This window comes from Asparagus officinalis, chromosome 4 (genome assembly GCF_001876935.1).
Source record: "Asparagus officinalis chromosome 4, Aspof.V1, whole genome shotgun sequence".
Classification (NCBI taxonomy): Eukaryota; Viridiplantae; Streptophyta; class Magnoliopsida; order Asparagales; family Asparagaceae; genus Asparagus; species Asparagus officinalis.
The window spans coordinates 106,729,059-106,752,155 of NC_033797.1; the positions used below are offsets into that span (position 1 = coordinate 106,729,059).

The window sequence follows — 23,097 nt, forward strand, 5'->3', positions numbered from 1 at the left end:
ATTCTTATCATATCAATTTCAAACCTAAATGTGCTAAGGTCTACGACAAGATCAAGATATTTGCTAGGAAATGTAAACTTTGGATTATACATTCATCACAGATCTAAGGTCTACGACAAGATCAAGATATTTGCTAGGAAATGTAAACTTTGGATTATACATTCATCACAGATTCTGAATTCAAAACTCATTGTGGTTGGACACTAGGAAATGTAAACTTTGGATTATACATTCATCACAGATTCTGAATTCAAAACTCATTGTGGTTGGACATGTTCTGAAGACCTATGAATGTGCAAGTTGTGTCAAAGTTAGGCTTTGCTTGAGGAAGGCCTTAACTTGTGTTGAATTTAATATTTCCGCCTCCTAACAATATAATCACGAGGTTATATAAGCTCGTTTACATAAACTTGTGGTGCCATAATCATTTCCCCCAACAGGTACTTGTTCTTGAGCCAATATCTAGTAAGAAATATAATTTGAGCAACCATGATGAACTCCTCTTGAAAACTTCTACCTAATTATTAAACCAAGTCCTGCTTATTTTAACCCAGTGCGGAGCGTGTGAACCTGAGAGAAGAGAGCTCGATCTGGCTAAAATGCTAGGAGAGATCGCGCGACAACTTGGACGGATCTCGCGACGGCAGTGGAGAGGGACGTGGATCTGTAAGAGAGAGGAAACAGATTTGGGAGGAGGACGGAGGGGAGGGGCGGATCTGACTCGATCTTGCATTGGCTCAGAGGGAGGAGGACGGAGGGGAGGGGCGGATCTGGCTCGATCTCGCTCGCAGCGGCTCAGAGGGACGAAGACGGAGGGAGGGTGGATTTGGCTCTCGATCTCGCGACGGCTTGGGACTCGCCCGACGATCGGGAGAGGCGGATTTGGGGAAGGATGAAGCAGATTTAAGGAGAGAGAGGGCGGATTTGGGAGGAGGATGAGAGGATCTGGGAAAGAGGGGGGATTCGGAGAGAGAGAGAGAGAGAGGATAAGGTCACGAGCATTAAATGCGGGTTTTTTTCGAAAAAATCCTGCAACACCGAGAAGCTAGCGCTACCAACGCATACACATTTCCATATTATATATATATAATATATATATATATATATATATATATATTATATATAATATAGGAAATAATGTGCCTTTTTTTTACAACATAAGATATTTAAGCGTAAAGGTAGTGAAAAAATAGGGTATTTAAGTGTCATTTAGCCCTTTTCTCACTAAAGAGTTGCATGAGAAAAAGTTATATTATAAAGGAAAAATAAAATGCTAATATATAACATTCCACAGATAGAGCAAAGAAGAATAAATTGAACATTAATAATGAAGAATCAAAGGATATTAAAATGATTTAAGGGGTATATACGCAAATAACCCAAAAAAAGATATAATCAAAGGAGATTAAAATGAAGCAGAGTATACTTCAGGTAAAAACCAAATACAAATAAAGGGTTCTTACAATCTCAGAATAAAGTGAGATTTTAATAGACACTACAACCATTACACCAAAAGACAGAAACTCTGATAGAACCGTTCCTAAATGGTAATCTAACATAACATATACCAAACTTACCCATCAACCAACAGAAACTCTTCATCATGAAGAACTTGTACATCTTTTTCTCCCACAAAATACTCTCTCCCAATACTCTCAACTATCTTCACAAATTCAACCCTTTTTGCAAAAGGCAGAGGTTGATAAGGCAACCTGAAAACAGGCCTAATCACCCCAAGCTGAGCAAGCGCAGTATTCAAGCCTATCGGGTTTGGCTCCTGAAACAACCACTTAAACAATGGCATCAATTTCGAATTCAATAATGGGTTCATGCCCTGAAACATAAGCTCACACATCAAACCAGGAACAAGATTGCTAGTAACTGATACAACTCCAGTAGCCCCATACATCCATCTACTATCATGACACTCATCATCGTTACCACTCCATATAACAATTCCTTTATTGGTATACTCTTGAATCCTTTCGTTTCCGACACATTCTTTGACACCTGCCATGTTGGAATTTTCAGAGATTGCATCTATAACTGAAGGAGGAATATCTTGTCCAGTTCTGGAAGGTACATTGTAGATTATGGTTGGGCCCATAGAAAGAACTGACTGAAAATGCGAGACTAATCCTTTCAATGATGTTTTCCCATAATAAGGATTTATGTGCAATGCTGCGTGCATACCTACGGCAAAACCTTGTTCAGTTGCATGCTTTGCTTCTCTAGTTGAGTTACTCCCAGTATTGCCAATGACTTTGATTGATGTGCCAAAGCAATTGACTGTGTGGCCAATGAGCATGATGTGCTCATCCCAACTCATAAGGTGGCCTTCACCGGTTGTTCCTCCGACGATTACACCCTCAGCACCATTGACTATTTGCAAGTGCATCAGGGAATCGTAGGCTTCAAGATCAAATCTACCATTGGGCAAGTATGGGGTCTTAATGGCTGTGATTAATCTGAGACTTTTTATATCAACCACTGATGTCCTGTGAGTGCCAGAGAGATGTTAGCAGAAGCACAAAAATGAGCATGTGGAGTGGAATTGAGTACATGAGTTAGAAACATTTTGAGTATTTCAGAGGTAAATAAATTAGTGATCACCCAAATTTAATCAACAAGAATAGTTTGTGTTTAGATTGTACAAATCTTTTTCTAGTTATACGAATAAAAAGAAAGTCTGTCCTATGTTATGCAAACAACTTGTTGATGGATTGCTTTCAGTTACTGCAACAAAGACTCAGTCAATTTGTGCTGCTGTTATTTTCCTTATTTTTAGCCATTTTCTGTTTTCCAGTTAAACACTACTAGTTAGTGATGTTAGTGGCTGGATTTTAGTTGTTGTTGATAGTGGAACATGATTCCAAGTAGTTGCTTGAATTTAGGAGTCACTAGATGAAATTTTTCTGTATTTAAGTATCATTTCTGTTCAATAGAAGTGTGTGGACATTTTACAGCAATATCCTTTGTTGTTCTTGCCTTTATTTCTTTCTCAAAGTCAGTTTTACAGCATAAAACTCCAACAAAGTGGTATCAGAGCTCTCTTCTTGAGGGACCTGTGACTGAGAGAAACACATTACATGGATTCATCTGAAACTCCTTTCACTGCACTAGCACCACCTGTCTTCAATGGAGAAGGCTATCACGTGTGGGCAGCAAGAATGGAGGCTCATCTGGAGGCAAATGATCTCTGGGAAGCTGTCGAGGAGGACTACGAAGTTCCTCCATTGCCTGCGAATCCAACCATGGCGCAGATTAAGAATCAAAAGGAGAAGAAATCAAGGAAGTCAAAGGCGAGAGCCGAATCCAACCATGGCGCAGATTAAGAATCAAAAGGAGAAGAAATCAAGGAAGTCAAAGGCGAGAGCTATGTTATTTGCTGCTGTCTCACCTGAAATCTTTGTCAGGATTATGACTATGAAGTCAGCTTTTGATGTCTGGAACTTCCTGAAGAAAGAGTATGAAGGAGATGAGAGGATTAAAGGAATGCAAATTCTCAATTTGATTAGAGAATTTGAACTTCAGAAGATGAAGGATTCAGAGACTGTCAAAGAGTATTCTGACAAATTACTCAGCATTGCCAACAAAGTAAGGTTACTTGGCTCTGAATTTCCTGATTCTAGAATTGTTCAAAAGATTCTTGTAACAATTCCTGAAAGGTTCGAAGCAACCATCTCTTCGCTGGAGAACACTAAGGATATGTCAAGGGTTAGCTTGGCAGAATTGTTGAATGCTTTGCAGGCACAAGAACAGAGAAGACTTTTGAGGTCTGAAGGGTCTGTTGAAGGTGCATTAGCTGCAAAAGCTCAGTTCAGTCAAGGAGGAAAAGGGAAGAAGAATGAGAAATAAAAGAAGGGAAACTCAGGTTCTGATTCTCCTAATACCAGTAAGGGAACAAAATCTGATTTTCCTCCTTGTAAACACTGTGGAAGGAAGGGTCATCCACCTTTCAAATGCTGGAGAAAGCCAGACTGATTTTCCTCCTTGTAAACACTGTGGAAGGAAGGGTCATCCACCTTTCAAATGCTGGAGAAAGCCAGACCAGCAATGTGAGAAGTGCCAGAATTCAAATGCTGGAGAAAGCCAGACCAGCAATGTGAGAAGTGCCAGAAGATGGGACATCATCAAAGAATTTGCAAGAGCAACATTCAACAAAAGACTGTGACACAAGCGAATTTGAAGCAGAAGAATGATGCTCAAGTAGCTGATCAAGAAGAGGAGGAGCAACTCTTTGTAGCATCTTGTTTTGCTACTAGCAACTTGAGTGACAAGTGGCTTGTTGACAGTGGTTGCACAAACCACATGACATTTGATCGTGATCTGTTTAAGGAGCTAGACACTTCTGTGGTATCCAAAGTGAGAATAGGCAATGTAGAATATATCGCGGTTAAGGGAAAAGGCACCGTGGCAATTGAAAATGCTTCAGGTACAAAACTTATCAGAGATGTTTTATTTGTACCTAATATTAGCCAAAATCTATTGAGTGTTGGCCAGTTGCTTGAGAAGGGTTTCAAAGTTATCTTTGAAACAAATCAGTGTCAAATCAAGGATTCAGAAGGCAAAGAAGTATTCAAAGTGAAGATGAAGGGGAAGAGCTTTGCACTAGATCCATTGCAGGAGGAGCAAGCAGCTTACTCAGTTGCTAGCATCACAGAAACTTGGCACAAAAGACTCGGCCATTTTCACCATGCTGCAGTACTAAACTTGCAGAGAAAAGAGCTTGTTGAAGGTCTGCCTCAACTGGAGTTAGAACTACCAGGTTGCAAGGCCTGTCAATATGGCAAACAAGCAAGACTTCCGTTCCAGAAATCTATCTGGAGAGCAACTGAGAAGCTGCAACTCATCCACACTGATCTTGCGGGACCTCAGAGAACTCTTTCACTTAAGGGGAGTAAATATTACATAATCTTTATTGATGACTTCACTCGTATGTGCTGGATTTATTTTCTCAGATTTAAATCAGAAGTTGCGGGCGTTTTTTGGAGATTTAAGCAATGGATCGAGAATCAAAGTGGTTGTACCATTCAAATGCTGAGGTCAGATAATGGCAAAGAGTATACTTCAAATCAATTCAATCAGTTTTGTGAGGACGCTGGCATTGAGCATCAGTTAACTGCCCCATACACTCCACAACAAAATGGAGTCAGTGAAAGGAAGAACAGAACAATCTTTGAGATGGCAAGATGCATGATGCATGAGAAAAATTTGCCTAAGGAGTACTGGGCAGAAGCAACAAACACGGCAGTGTTCTTGTTGAACAGGCTTCCTACTAAAGCCGTTAATGGGAAGACTCCTTTTGAGGCATGGTATGGATTCAAACCTAATTTGAAAAATCTAAAAGTTTTTGGATGTTTGTGCTTTACTTATGTGCCACAGATCAAGAGAGATAAGCTTGACAAAAAGGCAGAGACAGGGATTTTTTGTGGGTTATAATACTGTCTCTAAAGCTTATAGAATTTTCCAACCTCACACAAGGAAAATTCTTATAAGTAGAGATGTGCACTTTATGGAAAATGAAGAATGGAACTGGAAAGGAAAGCAATCAACTTCAGTCTCAAACCAGACTTCAAAATTCCATTTGAAAGAAGATGAATTGGTGGATGAAGTTCCTGTAAGAGGTATGAGATCACTTTCTGATATTTATCAAAGGTGTAATGTTGCTGTTCTTGAACCAGCAGACTTCTGGGAAGCAAAGAAAGATCCAAAATGGATAGCTGCAATGAAGGAGGAGCTGGGCATGATTGAGAAAAATCAGACCTGGCAACTTGTGAAGAGGCCTGCAGATAGGAAAGTGATAGGAGTAAAATGGGTGTTCAGAACAAAATTGAATGCAGATGGCTCAATCAACAAGTACAAAGCCAGACTTGTTGTGAAAGGGTATGCTCAAATTTTTGGTGTTGATTTTTCTGATACATTTGCTCCTGTTGCTCGACTTGATACAATCAGATTATTACTTGCCATTGCTACACAAAAAGACTGGAAAGTTTACCAGTTAGATGTAAAGTCTGCATTCTTAAATGGTTTTCTTGAGGAGGAGATATATGTTGAGCAGCCTGATGGATTTACAGTCAAAGGGCATGAAGATGATGTGTATTTGCTCAAGAAAGCATTGTATGGTCTGAAGCAGGCACCTAGAGCCTGGTACAGCAGAATTGATGAGCATTTGATGCAGCTTGGTTTCAGAAAAAGCCTCAGTGAAGCTACACTCTACATTAAAGGTGACGAAGTGAATTTTGTTATTGTCTCATTATACGTTGATGACTTGCTGGTGACAGGAAGTAATGGTGAGCTTGTTAACAAGTTCAAGGAAGACATGAAACAGACCTTTGAAATGACAGATTTGGGAGAGATGGCTTATTTTCTTGGAATGGAGATTCAGCAGAAAAGAGGTGAAGTCTTTGTTTGCCAGAAGAAGTATGCAAAGGAGATCTTAAAAAAATTCAGAATGAAGGATTGCAAGAACATGCCTACTCCAATGTGTCAAAAGGAGAAGTTGAGCAAACATGATGAAGCTGAAAGAGTTGATGAAACTCTTTACAGAAGCCTAGTTGGTTGCCTCATGTATCTTACAGCAACAAGGCCAGATATTTTGCATGCTGTAAATTTGCTATCCAGGTTCACTAATTGTGCAACTGAAACTCATCTTAGAGCAGCAAAAAGAGTGATTAGATATGTCAAGGGAACATTGGATTTTGGAATAAAGTTCTATGCAAGTCAGAATTGTGTTCTACAGGGATATTCTGATAGTGATCATGCTGGCTCTTCTGATGATATGAAGAGCACTTCTGGTTATTGCTTTAATCTTGGTTCTGGTATTTTTTCATGGTGTTCCAAAAAGCAGGAGATTGTTGCACAATCAACTGCTGAAGCAGAATTTATTGCAGCAACAGCTGCTGCAAATCAGGCTTTATGGCTTAGAAAGTTGATGGTTGATCTAAATTTGAAGCAAGAAAAGTCCACAGATGTATTTGTGGATAATCAAGCAGCAATTGCAATCTCAACTAATCCTGTTTTTCACGGGAAAACGAAGCATTTCAACATTAAGTTGTTCTTTCTTAGAGATCTGCAGAAAGAAGGTTCTATTGTTCTGAAGTACTGCAAAACTGATCTTCAGCTAGCAGACATTTTCACAAAACCTTTGCCAAGAAGCAAATTTGAGTTTCTTAGAGAAAAGCTTGGAGTTTGCAGCAACTAAGCAAGGAGGAGTGTTGATGGATTGCTTTCAGTTACTGCAACAAAGAGGATATTGCTGTAAAATGTCCACACACTTCTATTGAACAGAAATGATACTTAAATACAGAAAAATTTCATCTAGTGACTCCTAAATTCAAGCAACTACTTGGAATCATGTTCCACTATCAACAACAACTAAAATCCAGCCACTAACATCACTAACTAGTAGTGTTTAACTGGAAAACAGAAAATGGCTAAAAATAAGGAAAATAACAGCAGCACAAATTGACTGAGTCTTTGTTGCAGTAACTGAAAGCAATCCATCAACACTCCTCCTTGCTTAGTTGCTGCAAACTCCAACACAACTAAACAATGTCTTTCCTTTATTGACATACCAGGGTCACTGATAAACCAAAGTGATTCAGCTCTTCCCACCTATCTATATCCTGCAAGAGGGAGACAGGGAAACAATATGATGATAGAATTACTTGCTTGTTATCAGCACAAGATTGAAGTTGATGATATGCATCACTTAAGAAACAGTGACCTGTTTGTGCAGGTGTGCTTGTATTGCTAAATACAAACAGCAGCTGATCGTTCTGTATCCTATAGTGGAAGGGCATGAAACACATTTGGCAATAAGACAGAGGCTGGACCAAAATCAATGCAACACCTCGACATAGATTTCAACAAAGCAATTTAGTAGCTTAGTTATTAAAGGGGTAATGATATTTCAGTGAAAACCAAATGTGAAGTGAAAGAGAGGTGCAAAAGTGGGATACGTCTTCTATCTGAAATATGGAGGCGAAGGCTCCAAATTACTGAAGGCTTTTGGTAAGAGGGAAAGTAATAGAGTTCTAAGATCCAGTCTGTGCTTTAAGACTGATAAGTGATAAGTGATAATTGCCAAGCTAAAGAGGGAATCGTTACTGAAATTTTGTCTGATTGTCACCAGTCTGATCAATTACTTAAGGAGTTCAATGAGTAGGAAAGGAATAAAATATATAGGATGAAGTCCTTTATCCAGATACTGATAATTGCATGACACTATGCGCAATAATAGCAATCGGAATATATAGGATGCAGAAGGAACTTAAATGTACCGAGATCCTCCAACCATATATCTTGTAAAGAGAAAGAAACTTGATGGGGGTTATATTCCAGTTATACAATACAGCCATGAACTACAGAGTAATTGTTAATAAGGAGAGAGAACTAGACATACAAGCACGTTGAGTTATATTTGAAAGAATAGATTTTTCCTCAACAACCAATAAATACAGCTCATTCTGAAGGGAAAAACAAAGGCAAATGGTAGCAAAAATGGTAGCAACATTGATCAAACAATGACTTTTAAAAAGATATAAATAGGAAATGTGAAGATCCAGTTCACAGTTGGAAGAGAAAACGGATAAGACATAATAAATTCAACTAATGAAGGCCATGTAATGGGATCAAAGGAGTCGTGATAAAGAAAGAAGGTAGCTCGAAAAAATTTGTAGAGTAATACATAACGAAGATCATGAGACTTTTATCTGGTAAAGCAGAACGAGAGGCATGTATCTGACTGGAAGAGGTCCAATAACTTGGAAATCAAGTAGGCGTAATTTTAATAAATATGGTCAACTAGATTACACTCTACCAAACTACTCTCACACTACAAGGAAGACAAGTTCTACTTCAATCAGTAATCAATTTGGATAAAACTTGAAGAGGATGGAGCCCACATTTCTCTCTCTTATAGGGTAGGAGCAGTTTGCGGGGAGTAGTCTAGTTATCACTACTCAATTTTAATACGTAGGATGACCAGCAGCTAAACTACAGTCTTGGAAAGCTGAGTTTAAGCATCAAGACAACTTAAAGTTCCACAGAGTATCTGTTTATGGCTCCCTCGTTCTCTCCATCTCCAGATGAACCCTCCTGAGAGAGTATCCCTACATATTTGTTAACTGTTAAACCTTATACCTCTGGAGGAATACAGATAACAGAACTGCACCAAGTGAAACTTCATGATCGTCCTTACCAACCTTACAACATTGCATTCACTCCTTCACAGAGATATACAACACGACCAAAAAATAAGTCCCTCCAAATATGACCATGATACTTCAGTTGGCTGTGTTGATGATGCTAGAAATTCAAACATCCAAAAGATAACAGCATTTCTGTTAACCGCATATTAGTCATCGAGGTCATGATAAAACCATACTCATGATATAAAGCCATACTCATGATGGAATCCGTATTCAAAAGGGCGAAGCCAAGGGAAGTTCTTGATTCATTTCTTGCATAGAAATTATGTTAAGGATTTCAAAAATAAATTTAATAACTATTAAAATCGCAAAATCACCTTTGTACAATTTGCGAGAAGTTGAACCGATCCAAACTAGCTAATCCACAATAAATAATTGCTACTGCACTGACAAAGTGTAATTCAGCACAGATGATGCTGAGCTTAGATTATAGAATGAGCTACAAATGATGAAGAGAAATTATGAAAAGTACTGATGAAAAGTTTAGCCAACACATTATGAAGTTTACGTGTATCTTAAGATTAGACAAAAACTGGGGAGTAAAATTGCACGAAAAAAAGATCATACTCATGATCCTTGCTAGTTTACTAACAAAAAATTGTAATACTGGAAGTAAGATATTATTAGTATGATTCATGCTAAAGCCCTTCTCATTTCATCTTTGTAACATCCATAATTCCAGCACATGTTTAGTTGAGCCTTAAATTATTGCATACATGAGCCCATAGCCTTAGATACTTTTGGTCAACAGTTGAATGGTTCAAAATCCCTTAGCTGAGTTACCTATTACACCAACCATTATCACCCATGTCCCTTCAGAATGATACTAAAGTATGATAGAGTAGAAAATATGTTAGCAAAGCACTGAACAAACACTGGATGGTTTCAATCACAAAATCCTTATGGGGAAAATGTAACTCAAGACCTAGTTGTGACAACTAGTGCTCCAAAGAACTTGCCTAAGCTCTCATTTAAAAAAAAGGCAGCTTCTAGGCTCATATAGGAGGAAGCAACATGAGTGCAACATTAAATGCATATACACAAACCATATCAGTACTACATATGTCATTAAGAGCACAGCTCAATAGCAGAATCTACATATACACAAACCATATCAGCACTACATATTTCATTAAGAGCACAGCTCAATAGCAGAATCTACATGAAGAGAACTAGATACAAGCTTTTATATTAGTGTCTCCACAGGACCATATCAACAAGTAGCTTGGTGTTAGCTTATTATCCGTATATCTTAGATCATGACAAATTTATCCACGTAAGCATCTACCAAGAATGAGTTGCCATTTTAGTTGACTTAGCTCCAGTCATCAATCTCATTCCATGCACATGTACCACTAAACCATTCTGCCTATAACAAATATGGGACCTATAGGTAAATCCATCAGATAACATTTTCTTGGATGGAGAATGGATGGAAGTGAGGATGGTGGTTATATGTTGACAGAATGGCGAAAAAATGTTGTGACAAATTTACTCATGCAGGTATTGTGCCTACTGCACTGTTGTGCCTACAACAGATGTAGGTAAATCCGTAAAACAAAACTTTTTTGGATAAAAAATTTGGACGAAAGTGGGCATAGGTGGTTATATGTTGACGGAGGAAAGGCACATAAGGGTGGTAATTTGAAACTCAAGTAGTTAAGGATAGTAACGTGAAATTCGGTCTAATTTAGGCGTTGTTCTGTGAAAAAACCATACATACAAAATTTAATTTATTTTTGTAAGTACAAAGAGGACATTTGATAATCATAACTTGATAATTTAGGGATGATAGTTCTCTATAAAAAGAAGTCCTTAGTGCATGTTTAGCAACCTCCCAAAAAAGGACCAGGATTGATCCTAGTCTTAACTTGTAAGAACCTTACTTGAGAAAAACTGAGCCAGTGTTTGCGCACCTATTTTGGCAAGAACCTTGTTTGGGAAAACACTAAGCTAGTATTTGCCTAGTTTTTCCTAAGCCAAAAAAGCCTCACAAATGACTTTCTTTTTTACCCACAACCAGTGGACCAAAACATAACGAGTTTATCTCAAAATTGGGCTCGGATCAACCGCAGCTTTGTTTTGGTGAGTTTACTAAACTAATCCTTATCCTTTCTATCTATAATATTATTCGTTTCAAGTGAATTACACTTGTGACGGTCTGACTTCTTGTTTTGACAAAGTGAGAGAAGTAAGAGCATTGTACTCGAATTTTTGGTGGTGAGAAGAGAACCTACGGTTTCATAAATACATGCATTCTTCACAACACATGAAAACAAGATACTAGTCCAAATAGAGCAAATCCTTGAGGATTCACAAATTTAATCACTAAATTCTTAGTCCGGCCTCACATCTAAAGATTCAGAAATAATGCATGTGTCATTCAGCAAACACATATACTAGAGAACTATTATTCAAAGAGCAAATCTTCACAGATTTAGTGTATTAAAACCCTGCTTATATATAAAGAGGTGTTCCTCCCTTAATTCTCTAAGTTCTCTACAATTTCTTAAGGTGAAGATGACCTCTAAAATTCTGCAATCATCTTCATCGCTCTCCTTGTCTTCTTCATCGGTTAGTATAACTGGTAAGCAATTTTTCGAAAGTCTTAACTCTGTCAATTAAGATATTTTTATTTAAATATAAATTTTTTTCAGGACATTCATCACTGCCCATTAAGGCTAAAATGTGTCATTTTTATCCCGCGCCATGCAGAGAGGATGTAGAGTGTCTGAAGCCGTGTAAATTGGTGGGTTAGGACTTAGGATTGTAAGCTTGCAAAGTGTGTGCTTAACCCTGTTGGAGATAAACCTCCCTTCATTTGTTGTTGCTGAAGATAATGAGTTAATTTGGAATAATAAATGTTTTCTTGCAATTGTCATCTTGCTCTAACATATAATGGAAATAAAAGGATAATTTAGTTGGTTTCGATATTTCAGTCTCATTAAAATAAATATTATGTCTTGATTATCAGGGTAATTGCAAATACACCTGCTATACTATGAGGATGAAACCACTTATATCGCAAAACTTCAAATGGCAGCAACGTTATGGAAAACAGAGCAAAGCCGCAAAGTGCTGGTTTAGCTTTTTAGGGCTTAAGCGGGAAAAAACCAATGTCAAATTTTCAAACAAGCAAAAAATGGAGGAATTTTTGAAAAATAATACCAAAAATAAGCAAAAAATGGATGTTTAACAATTGCAAAAAGGGAAAATAATCCCAAAAATAAAGAAAAATATAGGAAATTTTTGAAAATTATAAAACAAGCAAAAAATGGATGAACTTTTTCTTTAGATGCATATGATTATTTATATTGATCCTACGCATAAAATAGATGTGTAACAATTGCTTAGATTAATGCAACATTGTTAAATAATATACAAATTGTAATGTGATAAAATAGAATACAGTTTGATACGCACACCACAGTCAACAAATTAATGACTTAATGTAAATTATCAAAGGTAAGACAACATGCTTATTAAATACAATCATCATCATTGTTCTAAGTTTCTTCCAACTGAGTACATATGTAAAAAAAAAACATGTAAAGCGGTTAATCGCTTTACACTAGCACTTTGGCTGCTTTTAGCCTCTATGGACCTCTTTTAGACCGCTTTTGGCTGTCTTTGATCACTTCGGACCACTTTTAGGCCGCTTTGGATTGCATTTAGGATTTTTTTTTCATCTCGAAAGCGCTTTTGGGTCATAGCGGAGCGAAAACGTGCCGCTTCCGCTTTTTGCGATGTTTTTTCTGTATTTTACAAGATTAGATGCCACTTACGTTGAAAATAACCAAATTGGAAAATAACCACTTATATAAGCTGCAAAAAAAAATCATTTAGTACTCATATATCATAATCTGCTTTCGCAGTTAAGATGTTTGGCAAAACTGTATTTAAATAACAGTGTTGTAAATAGCGCCCAATAGCGACGCTATAGCGGTTTCAATATTGGTCGTAGCCACATACCGCTAGGCTTTCATGCTAAGCGGTCGACTCTTGCGGGCATTTCTGCTTTCCGCTCATAATCGCGGTGAAAAGCGCATAATAGCGCTACTAGCGGTTAAAAAGCGCTTAATAGCGCTACTAGCGGTTAAAAAGCGCTATTAGCGGTTAAAATGCGCTATTAGCGCTTAAAAAGCGCTTTAAGCGCCATTTTAAATAGCGCTTTAAGCGCCATTTTAAATAGCGGATTTTTAAGTTGAGGACCCAAAACCGACCCAAAACCAACCCCATTGTAATTAAAACCCTATTCCAATATCTTTCGCTTGAGTCTCGTCGTCAGCGCTTCATCTCTACTCTTAAAAAAGCTTAGTGCTGAAATCCATCTTTAAGAGCTCCTCCAGTAATCTCCTCTGGCGATCTCCTCCAGCGAGCTTCTCCTTCAGCAGCAGCTCCTCTCAGGCAGCAATTCTCCAGCAACAATTCTTCGCTGGAGTCTTCAAAGCTCCAGCAAGAATAGCCGCCCTCGAACAGCAGCCGCCCTCGAACAGCAGCTGACCAATAGAAGCTCATCATGCTTCACCTCGACCACCTCATCAAATATCCATTCCATTCTCTTTTAGGCTTAGCCTACAATAGAGAATAAGGTAAATCAAATCTCTCAAATCAAATTTTAATTATTTAATTTTGGGGAAATATTCAGCAGATTGTAGATTTTGACATTTTGTTATTTATATGTGAAGATGGGGCTTAATTAACCTGAAAAAAACTGAACTTCTGTGATCTTGATGTTCTTGTCATGTGCTTAAAGATTTGTGCATAAAGAATTTCTATTTAGAATTTTAGTGTTTGATTATCAATCCATTTACATGTTACACCTATAGATCAATGCTAAGTATGCTTTCAGTTATGCTTTGGAGGCTTGGGTTTAGATAATTAGTTATTCATTTTCATTTAAGTCCTTGCATATAGTATACTTCACTTAACAAAGAATGAGCTTTCAGTTATGCTATGCTAAATATCATATATGCTTTCAATTATTCATTTTCTAAAAGTCCATCTGATGCGGGACGATGGGAATTTTAGGGTTTTATGTTAGGGATTTGGGAAATTTGGGGAAGAACAAAGATTTGAGGAAAGCTAGGGTTTGGAAAATTAACAAGATATGATCACGAATCGCAACTCGGGCATTGGCTTCACCACCATTGACTCAATCTTAGATCAAATCAATAACCCAAAGTTTCACAAATGAAACAAAATTTTCTTCAAATATTCATTGCTTTATTTCATAGAATTGACCTCTTTAAATAGGCCTTCAAAAACTACAAGTTCACTCCTATATCCGATGTGGGACTAAAAAAGAGCAAATACAATAAAGAGAAAATACAATAAAAGCAACACTAGCTAGACTCCAAACCTTCTCAAAATCAAAACCAAATATAAGCTGAAGCAACACGACGACGACGGCGAAAGTATGTGCGAAGTGGAGACTGTGCGATGTCCTCATCAATTCCCCTGGGGTGGGAAGAATTCGACCCTGTCGAGTTAGGCTCCAACTGACCCTCATAATACTCCAATAGATCCGGAGCCCAGCGCTACAGGTCCTCACGAGTAATCCATGTATCATCAGATTCAAGAAGACCTTTCCAACATACTAGATATCGTCTGCAACCACCATCTCTGGTGGAGATGATTTGGTCATCTCGAATGTTATCAATCTGATCAGCTGTAAATGGAACAAAAGTAGTAGGCAGTGGTGGTAATGGAGGTCCCTCAAGGAAAGGATCAGGGGTAGGCTCATCAAGATCCACAAGTGGATTGTCAGTGTTAAAAGGAGGACTTTTATAAGCCACCAAATCCGCAATATTAAATGTCGAACTAATTCTGAAATCTGAAGGTAAATCGATTACATAAGCATTTGAGTTAATTTTCTTGATAATCTTAAAAGGCCCAACACTACGAGCATGCAATTTCTTGACGACTCCAGGTAGAAACCGTTCTGAACGAATCCGGATCATTACATAATCACCTTCGTTAAACTCAAGATGTCTTCTATGTAAATCAGCATGGGACTTATATTGTTCATTGCTTTCTTGAATTTTCTTGTTGATTTCTTGATGCAAATCATGAATGTGTGATGCAAATGCAGCTGCTAACTCAGACACCCTAGGATGATGCGACATGGGAATAAGGTCTATAAGCTTTCTAGGCTTATAACCATGCACAACTTCAAATGGACTCATACCTACTGATCTATTGACTGAGCTATTGTATGCAAACTCTGCAGTGGGTAACAGAAGATCCCAATTTCCTAAATTCTCACCAACCAAACAGCGCAAAAGATTACCTAAACTCCTATTAACTATCTCGGTTTGACCATTAGTTTGAGGATGAAAAGCAGACGAATACTGAAGTTTAGTCCTCATCTTGTGCCATAGAGTTTTCCAAAAATAGCTCATAAACTTCACATCCCTGTCAGATACAATAGTTTTGGACAAACCATGCAATTTGACCACACCATCAAAGTAAATCTGAGCAATTTTGGAAGCATCAGACGTTTTGTTGCACGGTAAGAAATGAGCCATCTTTGAAAAACGATCCACAACTACAAAAATGGAATCATGTTTTCTGATAGTCTTAGGAAGTCCTAACACGAAATCCATACTCACATCCTGTCAGGGACGATCTGGAACAGGGAGGGGTGTGTACATGTCAGTATTTTGTTTACGTTGCTTAGTTAATTGGCAAGTGCAACACTGCCCTATTAACTTCGCAACATCTCTTTTAAGGCTTGGCCAGTAAAATAAAGTTTCTACAACCTTTATAGTCTTTTCACGACCAAAATGACCAGTAAGACCTCCTACATGTAATTCCCAAACAAGATAATCTCTCAAAGAAGTACGGGGAAGGCATAACTTACGAAATCGAAATAAATAGCCATCTTGGAGCAGAACGCCATCTATCTCGGGAGTCAATCCCTTTAAAGAAACAAAAATCTCTCCAAAGTTGGGACATGATTCATACTCCCCTTTGACTCTTTTGAAACCTACTACATCCGCGCTCATTCGGTTTAGAAGACAAGTTCGGCGGCTGAGTGCATTAGCCACCTTGTTCTCAACTCCAGCCATGTGTTTAAGGGTATACATATAGTTTTGTAGAAATTCAACCCATCGAGCACGTCTGGCATTGAGTTTCTTCTGAGAGTTAAGATACCGAAGGGCTTCATGGTCCGAATAAATAACGAATTCTTGAGGTAAAAGATAATGTCGCCAATGACGCAATGATTGCACAACCGCATAGAACTCCTTATCGTAAGTAGAATAGTTCAGTTTAGCACCACTAAGTTTTTCACTAAAGTAGGCGATGAGATGCTTCTCCTGGCTTAATACTCCACCTATACCAATGCCCGAGGCGTCACACATGACCTCAAACACTTTAGAGAAATCAGGAAGTCTCATAACAGGTGCATCAGTCATCCTCTGCTTGATTTCTTTGAAAGCCGTAGCAGCTTCTTCGGACCATTAAAATTCCTCTTTTTTCAGGCAATCTGTAATTGGGACCATAATAATACTAAACTCCTTGATAAATCACCTGTAGAAAGTTACGAGCCCATGAAAACTGCTTACATCGCGGATACTCTGGGGCTCGGCTACTCTACAATTGCCTGAACCTTTTGAGGATTAGCAGAAACTCCTAGAGAAGACACAACAAATCCTAAAAATATAACTTGGTCAGTCAGGAAAACACATTTCTTAGGATTTGCAAATAGTTTCTTTTTTCTCAAAGTGAGACAGACTTGATTGAGATGATCAATATGATGCTCCAGCGACTTACTATAAATTAAGATATCATCAAAGTATACAACCACAAATTTTCCCATAAAAGGTCACAATACCTGAGTCATAACTCGCATGAAGGTGTTGGGAGCATTTGTTAACCCAAAAGGCATAATCATCCACTCGTATAGATCATCTTTCGTCTTGAAAGTTGTTTTCTACTCATCCCCTGGACGAATCCTAATTTGATGGTAGTCACTCTTCAAATCAATTTTGGAAAATATGATGGCTCCAGACATTATATCTAACATATCATCCAGTCTGGGAATAGAAAACCGATATTTCACAGTGATTTTGTTGATTGCCCGACTATCAACACACATTCTCCATGAACCGTCTTTCTTAGGGGTTAGCAATGTCGGCACAACGCACAGACTTAAGCTCTCTTTAATGAACCCTTAGTCAACAGTTCTTCAACCTGCCTCTTGAGTTCGGCATGTTCGGTTAGATTCATTATGTAATGAGGCAAGTTGGGAAGATTAGATCCTGGAACAAAATCTATAGCGTGTTAGATGTCAAGCATCGGGGGTAGAGCATTTGGGAGTTCTTCCGGGAAAACATCTGTAAATTCCTTTAATATTGGAGTTACTACAGAAGGAATTTGTTCTTGGGAGTTTTCGGTAATCTCCCTAGCAACAAGGGCAACAACGGTAGACCCTTTAGCGACCTTCTTGTCCAGAGACTTGCTGATCAAATTTAGTCCTATTTGGTTGTTGGAAGAATCGGTCCATTTAGGAGCAAATGGGGGGCAGATCGCGATGGAACTAATTTGATCATCTTTCCATCATGGACGAATGAATAGGTGTTTGATCGTCCATAGATAGTGACATCTAGATCATATATCCAAGGTCTACCTAAAATGATGTGCCCAACATCCACGGTAACAATGTCACACCAAATATTGTCCGAATAAGTAGCAAATTGGATCGGGACAAGACATCATTCTTTAACCTCAATGGACGCAGTATTCACCCAAGATACTTTATATGGTTAAGGATGGGGAACAAGTTTCAATCCAAGTACAGTCACCATGTTGGAGGCGACGACGTTAACACAACTCCCACTGTCAATTATGACTCGATAGTTTTTTTCATTGATCTTTGTGATTGTGTGAAAAATTATAGTTTTACGCCAGTCATTACTATCCCTAGGTTGAGCTAATACGCATCTCACAACCAAGGTTTTAAATATCGGATGTCGGGTTCATGTCGCTCGGCCAAAATTCATGTCGGATAGCGAAAATCGGGGATATATCGGGAGACATGAAAAAAAATATCAGATTGCCATATCGGATAGGTTGATATAATATTATAAATGGAATCTTCACATACTTGATAATTATATTGTCTAAACATATGAAAAAGTACATATGAGAATGTCTTCATTTTCACAAGCAACCACCAAGTTTTTGCTTTTGCATAGAAAACCAAATAGACACTAGAACAGCTTAACTGCATATGTTTAGACAATTCTTATTAAAGTATAATAATTATCCAGAATATAAAAATTACTAATACAATTCTTTATACACAACTTTATTTATTAATGTAAAGATTTATTAATTGTTCAATTTAAGAATTTATGTTATTATAAAAGTCACTTCATAATTTTACACTCAAAGAAAAAGATTACAAAAAAAATGTTCACATACAAAGCGCGTGCATTATACTAGTAGGAACAAAAAGAAAATTCTACTGAAATTGAAAATTAAACTCGTAATTGCTATTCTAAACTACTTAACTGCATCGACTAACAATTGCAGGATTTTTATTATATATCTGTCATTTCTCCAAACAAGAAACTAGTAAAACCGAAGTATATGTGCACCTAATACAAATAAATTCATGTGTTCTTATAGCCTTCCATTATAAAGAAAACACATGCAATAACAAGTAATTAAAACCTACAACAAGCACCCATATGGGTAGTGGATGGGAAACAATGTGAAACTTTACATAAATAGAAGGTGAAAGATATTGCAAATCATATGATTTCAACATGTCAATGTGAAACCGATATTTCTGAATTTTGGCCGATATTTGATGGCCGAAATGTCGCCCGATATATCCGCTATTTTCCGACATGTCCCCGACATGACCTCAAAAACGCCATACGCATTAAATTCAACAATTTCGTGACGGCTAGGCTCTGAATCCGCAATATCGGACACCATGGCGGCCGATATTTAAAAGACTGCTCACAACACTAAGTCGGCGGGAAACTTCGTCCACTTTGTTGATCGAGAGTGTTGGCACGCTCAAAATACATCCTAAGATAGCATCGGCTAGTTCATCCTCCCAAACATCTTCATCGGGGTTGTGGACAATCTCCTCTAAATCATCCTGGTCACTGTCCGATCGGGTCTTAACGATTAAAGTTCTTATTTTACTCGGACACTGAGCAGCAATATGATCAAACCCTTGACACCTAAAACTTCGAGTAGATTGAGCCGATCTAGATGACTCGTTATAAACTCCATTGCCTTTATCATTTGGCTTATGCGCGGAGGTATTAGGTCCAGTTCGAGATTGAGAATGAGATTGAATAAGTTGAGACTTAACAGTGGTGGACTTATTGGTGTTATTCACATAGCCGGTGCGCCTAGTGAAAGGAGAGCCTTGTGATCGATCTAAATATTGGACAAGCTGATAGGCTTGCTCTAGAGTGGAGATGTCTCGCACAAAGAGTTCGCGCCTAAGATCTTCCCGAAGTCCTGAGCAAAATCTAGACAAGACTACAATGTCAGACTCATTCTCGTCACACCTAACCAGAAATTCATCAAATTGGGTGATGTACTTCGATACTGGCCGATTGCCTTGCGTCAAGCGCTGTCATTGATCGAGCAAGCGTTGTTTGTACGACACAAGCAGGTATTTTTCTTGGAGTTTCAATTTCATCTTATCCCAAGTCTGTATGGGTTCTTGCCTTCTAAGAATCATCAGTTTCTCAACGTTAGACCAATATTGTCTAGCCTGACCCACTAGCTTCATTTTGGCAAATCTAAAGATATAATTTCTATAAGTAAACCACTAGAATTAATTCATATTGATATTTTTGGTCCTTCTAGAGTTGCATCTTTAAATGGAAGCAGATATGCATTTGTACTTGTTGATGATTTTTCAAGATTTACATGGTAATATTTCTTAAACATAAAAATGATGTTTTTAATGAGTTTTCTATCTTTTGTAAAAGAATTCAAAAACAAAAGTCTCTTTCTATTATTACTATTCGTAGTGATCACGAAGGAGAATTTGAAAATGAACATTTTACAAATTTTTGTGATAAAAATGGTATTTCTCACACTTTTTCTTTTCCTCGAGCGGCTCCACAAAATAGAGTTGTAGAAAGAAAAAATAGAACTTTACAGGAATATGCAAGAACCATGTTATGTGATAGTAACCTACCAAAATATTTTTGGACAGAAACTGTCTCTACAGCATGTTATGTGCAAAATAGAATTTTATTAAGACCTATTTTAAAGAAAACACCTTATGAGTTGTTTCATTACAAAATTCCTAAAGTTTCTTATTTTAAAGTTTTTGGTTGTAAATGCTTTATTTTAAACACAAAATATAACTTGGAGAAATTTAATTCTAATCGTGACAAAGGAATATTTGTTGGATATTCTAACTAGCAAAGCTTATAGAATATATAACAAAAAAACCTTAATCATTGAAGAATCTATGCATGTTTCTTTTGATGAGAATTTTACAAAAACACCTACTATTTTAAATAATGATGATGATTTAATTGATTCTATTCATGATACTCCAATGCTAGATGTTTCAAAAGATGAAAATTTACAAAATGATTTGCCAAAGGATTTTGTAGAAGTTAAAAATCATCCACATGATTTGGTTATTGGTAATATTTCTGATAAAGTCACTGCTAGATCTCATTTTAATTTGATTGCTCATGTTGTTTTTATTTCTATTATTGAACCTAAAAATATAAAAGAAGCTTTACTTGATTTTTGGATAATTGCTATGCAGGATGAATTAAATCAATTTATAAGAAATAATGTTTGGGATCTTGTACCTAGACCACAAGATAAGTCCATTATTGGAACTAAATGGATTTTTAGAAATCAATTAGATGAATCTGGACATGTTGTTAGAAACAAAGCCAGATTGGTTGCACAATGATATAATCAAGAAGAATGTATTAATTATGATGAAACCTATGCACAAGTGGCTCGTTTAGAATCAATAAGAATTTTATTTGCATTTGCATGTTTTTATGAATTTTAAATTATATCAAATGGATGTTAAAAGTGTATTTTTAAATGGTTTTATTAAAAAAAAAGTTTTTGTAGAACAACCTCCAGGTTTTGAAAATAAAAGTTTTTCAAACCATGTTTTTAAACTTAAAAAGGTTTTGTATGGTCTAAAACAAGCACCCCGTGCTTGGTATGATAGATTAAAAAAAAATTCTTTTAACTTCTGGTTTTGAAATAGGAAAAGTTGATTCTACCTTTTTTATAAAGAAAATTACTAAAGATATACTATTAATTCAAATATATGTAGATGATATAATATTTGGTTCTACTAACGATGATCTTTGTCAAGAGTTTTCTAAGACTATGCAGGATGAATTTGAAATGAGTCACATGGGTTACTAACGATGATCTTTGTCAAGAGTTTTCTAAGACTATGCAGGATGAATTTGAAATGAGTCACATGGGTAAACTTAATTTCTTACTTGGACTTCAAATCAAACAAATAAAGGAAGGAATTTTCATCAACCAATGTAAGTATGCTAAAGAATTACTCAAACGCTTTGGAATGGAAAATACAACAAGCAAACCAACACTAATAAATACAACTACATCACTTGACAAAGATGAAAATGATAAGAATGTTGATCAAAAACTATATCGAGGTATGATTGGATCACTTCTTTACATTACAGCAAGTAGACCTGATATTATGTTTAGTGTATGTTTATGTGCTAGATTTCAGTCTAATCCTAAAGAATCACACCTTAAAGCTGCGAAAAGAATTTTTAGATATCTCAATAACACTACAGATTATGGTTTATTTTATCCTAAAAATAGCACATTTGATTTATTATCATATAGTTACGCTGATTTTGCCGGATGTAAATCTGATAGAAAAAATACAAGTGGTACATGTTATTTTTTTAGACATTCACTTGTATCTTGGTTTAGTAAAAAAAAAAAATTCAGTGTCATTATCAACTACTGAAGCAGAATATATTGTTGCTAGTATTGTATACGCTCAAGTTTTATGGATGAAACAAACATTATCTGATTATGATATAATTTGTCTCACATCATCCATATTGTGTGACAATACTAGTGTCATTAATTTATCTAAAAATTCTATTCAACATTCACGTACAAAACATGTTGACATTAGACATCATTTTTTACGTGATAATATACTAAAAGGAATTATTTCTTTAGATTTTATTTCAACCAATAAACAAATTGTTGATATGTTAACAAAACATTTAAAAGAAGAAACATATGTTAAATTAAGAAGAGAAATAGGTATATGTTCTTGGAAAGATTTAAACTAAGTTTTAAAATCAATATATATGCATTTTCAGGCTTAGTAGTCGACTAATCAAGTTTGTAGTCGACTACATGCACAAGCATTGCATATAAATCATTATGTTGTTTACAGTATAGTTGACTAATTTGATCTGTAGTCGACTAGTCTGAGTTAAAACTGAAATATAGTATTTTGTCGATTACAGTGTAGTCGACTATTCTTCTTAGTAGTCGACTACAAGTACAAATTTTTCTCTCTTACAGTTTTTCCAGCATATTGGATTTTAACCTCTTATACCCAAAACCCAATACCCTTTTCATTTAAGTCAAGTTCATCTCAACCACTCCTTTTTAACCTTCTCAATCCTAGCCATATATTTAAGATTAAATCGTCACCATTCATTTGAGTCTTAATTTAATCTTTAATCTTGACCATAGAATTTATAATTCTTAAAAGAATATCATATAAACTTAATTTACCCACTATCTCTCTCATAATCGATCCCTCTCCTTCCCCTCTTCAGAACCCAACGAATCCAGGTTAGGGCATCATCTTTTTTTCTTCTTTTTCCTAAAAATTTCC

The 23,097-nt window shown here is 36.7% G+C and overlaps 1 protein-coding gene across 2 annotated transcripts in view; it reads right to left on the minus strand.

Annotated features, from left to right (window-relative positions):
• LOC109837941 (4-hydroxy-tetrahydrodipicolinate synthase, chloroplastic-like) overlaps positions 1,389 to 23,097 on the minus strand; it is a 32,673-nt gene continuing 10,964 nt past the window's right edge. Inside the window, exons 3-4 of one of the 2 annotated variants that reach the window (XM_020406330.1) lie at positions 9,533 to 9,601; positions 1,389 to 2,498 (exon numbers count right to left, since the gene is read on the minus strand). In XM_020406330.1, the coding sequence (XP_020261919.1) occupies positions 1,574 to 2,498; positions 9,533 to 9,601 (994 nt within the window). In that variant the 3' untranslated portion in view covers positions 1,389 to 1,573. The remainder of the gene's footprint in view (positions 2,499 to 9,532; positions 9,602 to 23,097) is intronic. The other variant, XM_020406331.1, reaches the window with a different exon arrangement.